This window comes from Cupressus sempervirens, chromosome 1 (assembly GCF_028749045.1).
Source record: "Cupressus sempervirens isolate cs-2001-9-10 chromosome 1, ASM2874904v1, whole genome shotgun sequence".
In the NCBI taxonomy this organism is placed as follows: Eukaryota; Viridiplantae; Streptophyta; class Pinopsida; order Cupressales; family Cupressaceae; genus Cupressus; species Cupressus sempervirens.
Window position 1 is genome coordinate 797728291 of NC_143118.1, and position 6353 is coordinate 797734643.

Sequence of the window (6353 nt, forward strand, 5' to 3'; positions counted from 1 at the left end):
ACAGAAACTAAGTCTAAGTACATTTTTTTGGGTGACATAGGATTGCCCTTATACCTCTGGATGCTCCTGCATCATTTTGCATACACAATGCAAAAAGTTTACATTGATTTTTAAGATTATTTGAATCTAAGATTCCTTGTATTAGTTGTCCATTGCAATCTGTATGCTTTGAAAACTGTGTTATCAATCCGTCAAGTTTATTATGAAACAACTTTGCATCAATTGGATTATGTCCAAAGTGTTTCCAAAATTGAGGAAAAACACAACTCATGGCTTCAAGAATTTCTTCTCGAGGGAATCTTTCACGAATCTCACTTGAAAGTTGGTAGCAAATAGACTTCACATTTTCACTAACAGATTTAACAATCTTGTCAAAATCATCCTTTTTAACTGGTAGTACTCTACCTCTCTTGGTTGTTTTAGATTGGTGCATTGGTATTTCAAATCCTTTCACAAACACACATAGCTCATTTTTCCCACTGAATTGTAAAAAATTCTCAGCATGAGTCAAATTTGTAATTATCTCCCACCTTGAAAAAATTGGGCTATGACCTGAGAGATCTGAATACGAAGAATCCAGAGCCATGCATGTCATTTTACGTAAATCAAAATAATCATGAATATACATAGTTCTGTCTTGGGCTTTCTTAACAAGTTTGTTCATTAAATCCAACATGGGGAGAAGACTGGCTAAAGTTAATAGGTTCTCTATATCACTTAACTTATTTAACAAATCAGGAGCTCTGTCCACTATAAGGTGTTGCTCATATAGAACTCCAATCAAGGATTGATATTATGCTAGAACTCGTTCTGCTGGTCCATGCAAAGATATCCATCTGGTCTCAACATCCTTGAGAATCTTATTTCCTATTGTTACTCCCTCAAAAAAAGTCTTAAATTTTGCAAAGTGTTTAAGACTTCTGCAAAAGTACGAGTGGAGCTCATGGATTAGATCTTCAACTTTTGACACTATAGGAAAAGTACTTACAATCTTATATGCTAAATTCATCCGATGGGCCGTGCAGTGTATGCCAAGCACGTAAGGTGCAATTGCAGCTCCATTAGCTCCGACACACACTAACTTTTTTGCAGTTGTCAAGTCATCCATACCAACAATTTCATTTAAAGCTTTCTTAACTTCTAAATATAAATTTTCTACAGTTGAATTGGCCCTCATTTTACGAACACAAAGTAGATTAGCTTGACGGACATGATCCTTTACAGTATATACATGCATACAGACCCAAGTAGTGTTATCTACTGCAGTGACTTCATATAAGGATAATGAAATGAACTTGGATTCTTTTACTCTCTCCTATACATTTTTCTTTTCCACCTCAGCAAGACAGCTTGCCATTTCCCATCTAACGTATATTGACCAATGTGACATAGGATAGTGAGGAACTCTCAAAAAAGATAATAAATTACCATATTCTGAAAAGTCTCTCATAGGATGCCCTCTAGATAGAATATGAAAAATAACACTCATCTGAATGATCTTTGCCAAGTTTGCATCATTGGTTGCATGTTGAAGCCCATCCTTGATTAGATTGCCACTACTGCCACTACCAATTACCACTACTTTCTTGAAATGTTCTTCATATTCTATGGCATACTTAACATGAAGGCATTCTTCCTTTGATTTCCATCTCATTGCCGCTACTTCCTTTCCATCTATGATTTGTTTTTCATAAACCTTACCAATATGTTTTTCTATAGTGTCGAGCTTTAACTGCAACTTTTTCTCTCTTTTAGTTTTCTAGGTACAAATTGTACACTTGCATTCTGTTGGTGGTTCATCATTGTTTGTGACTGGTTCAATAAACTAGTACTTTGCTACCCAATCAGCCTGAAAAGTCCTTTTCATTTCCCACTCCCGCCCCATTTTTATATTCCTTTTTCTTTTCTTCCTACCAACATCAATATTATCTTCTGTTACATCTTCTTCTGTTGTTGGAACATTGTTATCCTCGTTTGATGCATTTTGATTTAATTGAATAACAACTAGCTCTTCTAGTGGTGGTGAGGTATTGTGATTTCCTTCTACACTTGTACTTGCCAAAATTGGTGGACCAGAAACATTGTCAATTCCAAAGAAAGCCTTTGTGGTAGTATCTCTAAGTTTTCGGTATTTTGATGTAAGATTAATCCCTTCACTGCCCTTGGGGGTCTTACCCTTGTCACTTCCTTGAGATTGAGCAATATTAGTTATAGACTCACCCTCCCCTGACATCTCAATCCACTGATAATCTGTTTAAACTTTACTTCCCTGAGAATAAGCAGTATTACTTTTAGACTAGGAATTGAAATTTAAAGAAAAAAAGTTAAATTTCTAATTTTTTACAGTTGGTGAATCAACATTCCATGACAAAGGAAATAGGATATTGACCTTAGGTGGTCAATATCCATGCAAGCTTTAAAAACCATTAACGTTCACTTTTTGAAAAATTTCTAATGAAAATGAGATAAGAAAGGAAATTGTAGATAAGCTTCTGATTAAATTAAACTACATAAGCTCAAGGAGAGTATTTTATAGCACAACTACACATACCAGTGTACCAACACTTGTGGAAGCTATCTCTAGAGTCTGAGTCTTGCCCGCGATGTGTCCTACACTGCCAAAAATTTGATGGAGTGCCAACAGTATTTAGTGAATGTCTCATTGCTTGGGCGAATTCAGATTTATATACAAATCAATACAATTACCAATTTACCACACCAAACGAGCTGACTCCTCCATGACAAAATGAAAGTGTGTTGGCAAAATGAACCGACTCCTCCACTTCCCATAATGTGAAATGAGCCAACTCCTCCACGGTAAAATGAAACTGGGATGGTGAATTCTCCCATATTGCATTATATGGAAACTTGAAACCCAACGAACATTCCACGATAAGCATTACCTAGTCGACTACGTGAAAGGCAAATACCGCCAGGGAAAAACTCAAACATAACATTTGCCTTGGCGATTATAATGCTAGGCAACTAGGTAAACCCAACAAAGCTTGGCGACTAGGAAACCATGGAAGGGCTTAGAAATCACCAAAAATAACACTGGCAAAACGTCAAATTCGCCAAAATGTGAAAATTCGCCACTATATTATACCCTACTAAGAAATAGCTAGCAGACATTTTCACAAAGCCATTAGGCATTGGAAGTTTTGTACACCAAAGATAGTGTCTTGGTGTAGTTGATTTGGATCAAGAGTGATCCTTGTTTGTTTGGCTTGGGACAAAGGGGGAGCGTTGAAATATTAATTATTTATAGTTATTTGCCACTGGAGTCAAATGCCCACCAACCACCCTGATGACTTGCACAATGTTCAAAAAATTTAATACGGGTAGGTGAGTTTTTCAAACTTGGAAAAGAGGGGGAAAACATTTTTGCCAGTAAGACAAAAGAGTGATCTGATTCATTTGACTAGACAGAGTTGAAGAGAGAAATTGCAGAGAAGAACATATAAGAAAGAAGAAAGAAAGTGATCAGCAGGTCCAATCGTGCAGAGGACACAAGGAAGCTTGTTTCGTGCCTATAGTTGCACATGTTTCTTTGCTGGTTGTTCTGTAAGTTTGTGTTTTTTGGATTTGTCTTACAAAGTAGTGATTGCTCTAGGCATTATTGTATGCAGCTATTAGAGCTACAAGTTTAAAGTTTAAAGTTTTAGGGTTATTTTAGAGTTTTTTGGTTGTAGCCGAATGCTCCTAGATTTTGTAATATTTTTAATCAAAGTTGAATAGAAAGCAAGCAAGCATACTTAAATCGCTCTTCCTGGAGAAGTTTATTGTTGAATGTTTCAAGCCTTGGCTCTCTGGTTTTAATGGTGGTAACATTCATGCCACTCAATCTTGTCTTTGTAGAAGTTTTTTGTAGTTATTGCCAAGCTCACTTGGCATCCACTTCTACCGAGCTCCACCCTGTAGTGGTGACCGAGCTCACTCGGCATCCACACTACCGAGCTCACTCGACATATACTTTCCGAGTTGCTTTGTGTGTCGAGTTCACTCGGCATCTTCTTGTACCGAGAAAAACTGACACTCCGAGCAAATTTTTTTAGTTATTTTTGTTAACTGTTGCAATACTTGAAATATAAGTTGAATTCCTCCTGCCACTCGGCCAAAGGGCCGAGCAAAACTAACACTCGGCAATAGATATTGCCGAGCAAACTTTTTAAATTGTGATTTATTCTTTCACATATTGATATATTCATAAATATAATGCATAGTCATTTTTTTGTTAACTGTTGCAATACTTGAAATATAAGTTGGATAAAATTGTGGGCCTACTCTACTCGTCCGCAAGGACCTCAATGAAATCAGCCTCAGCCTCAATTAAATCAATGAAATTGGAGTATTTATGAAACAAGAGGAATGATTTATCAGAAGATATAGTTTCATCAATAGAAAGGATTACATTCTGTAATCTTACGAAATATATTAATCTCAGTAACCATTTCGGGTTTGATGGACACCAGCTGAAATTTAAATCAATGACAATTGACACTCTATTTCGGTACTGCCCATATATGTAATCTTGCATAGGATTCCATTAATATTATGTGTACTTGTAAGCTGCTCAATGATCCGGAGCTGTATTATGACTTTGAACAATTTTTCCCACCACGTTATCATTTTAAAATTTGAGATTTGACAACAAAAATGCCAGTCCTTAAGTTTTGTTTCCATATTCTATATAATATATCTTGCCAAAATTAAATTAAGGATGTTGATATTGATTGTAATAATAAAAAGTTAAGTGTTGGGAGGCAGGCGGGTGGAACCATAACTTGAAACGTGGCAATTTTTAAACAGTTGACTTGCCCTACTATATCCTTGTTAGAAACGGAGATCATATCAAGGCAAACCATATAAAATGAATTAATCAAACAAAATATGGAACTAAATGATTCCATAAGTCACAACTAATAATACTAATTCTAATAATAATAATAAATGCACTTCAAACAATTATAAAGTGTTAATATGTGCGCAACGGTCTTCAATTTCACTGGGTTTGCAAGTAAATCATTTACAGTCTGTACATTTATATAATATAATCAGATAGTGAACTGATAGATTCGTTAAGGTTTATGCAATGCAAATATCTCTTTGAACTCTTGAAGAGTATGAATGATATACGCACAATATTTTAAATTAAAAAAATCCATTCCAAATAAAAGCATGATAATTCTATATTAAAAATGCAGAATGTTCATGTATACCCAAATTAAACAACTGTGATATAATATACTATGGACTCTGAATGATAGACCCACTCTTTTCCAATCGCATACAATTATGTTACAATATAGAACAATAGAAAGACTTTCATCCTATGAACAACAATTCAAACATGAGAATTTGCTTATGAGGGAATAGGACCTGATTAGTTAAACACACAATTTATTTATAGCAATCCCCTCAGAAGTTAAAACCCACAATTTATTCATATTGCTATGGGAAAGAGAATGATCTAAGAGCAAGGCTTGTAACAAAAACATTTTCGGCTCACAGCATGGTGAGTATCACAACTCCCTGATGGAAAATTCTCTTGATGACAAACATTTTTGCAGTTGGTGTCGCTCATACAATATCCCTTATAACTGTGACTTTGAGACTTGCACATTCGCCTTCCTTTTGCCTCTGCCCCCATCTCTGCATCAACATGATGTATCAAATTAATACACAATACATAGAAAGAAATGTAGATGAATGAATATAAAGGAAAACAAATGAACCACAACAAGATATATGTAGTACATCTAATAGTGTTTCAAATCTGAGAACCACATAAATCATTCTTATGTATCTTATCTATCATATGTGTTTGAATACATAGTTTTTCTAATAAAATCATGAGAATATCTAATAGTGCATTTGTTTGAAACCTAAGGAGTACATAAATCAAGTTATGAGATGTATTAAGCAACGTTTCATCTAATAGTGTTTCAGCTACTATATATACATAAACTATGATGTATAAAGTACAATAATTAAATACGCGTGATATACATTATGTACATAAGTCCATAATAAAAATTCTTATAACACTTGAATATATAAACAAATTTCCATTCTGAAAAAATAAAGAAGTACATAAAACATCTCATAAGGTTTCTAATAATGTTTCAAATACAAGATATGTGTAAACAAAGATGAATAAAAACATCTAACAATGTTTCAAATTGGACATGTTCATAAGCGTTTGAGATCTACATAAATAGATGAAGCAATGCAAAGTGAATTTTCCATTCATAAGAATGAATTTTTAAAAAAAACGTACCAAGGCTATGAAAAACCAATAACAAGGCCAGAACCAAAATACTCAAGCTTTTTCTCATGCTCAGTGCCATTTT

The 6353-nt window shown here is 34.6% G+C and overlaps 1 protein-coding gene across 1 annotated transcript; it reads right to left on the reverse strand.

The window, feature by feature from the left end:
- Window positions 1-5275: 5275 nt before the first annotated feature.
- Window positions 5276-6353, reverse strand: LOC149580287 (defensin Tm-AMP-D1.2-like). Its single transcript, XM_089813445.1, has 2 exons — window positions 6281-6353; window positions 5276-5652 (listed from the first exon to the last, which is right to left on the reverse strand). Exons 1-2 carry the CDS (start codon window positions 6348-6350, stop codon window positions 5471-5473), a joined length of 252 nt encoding a protein of 83 aa, XP_089669571.1. The 5' UTR covers window positions 6351-6353; the 3' UTR covers window positions 5276-5470.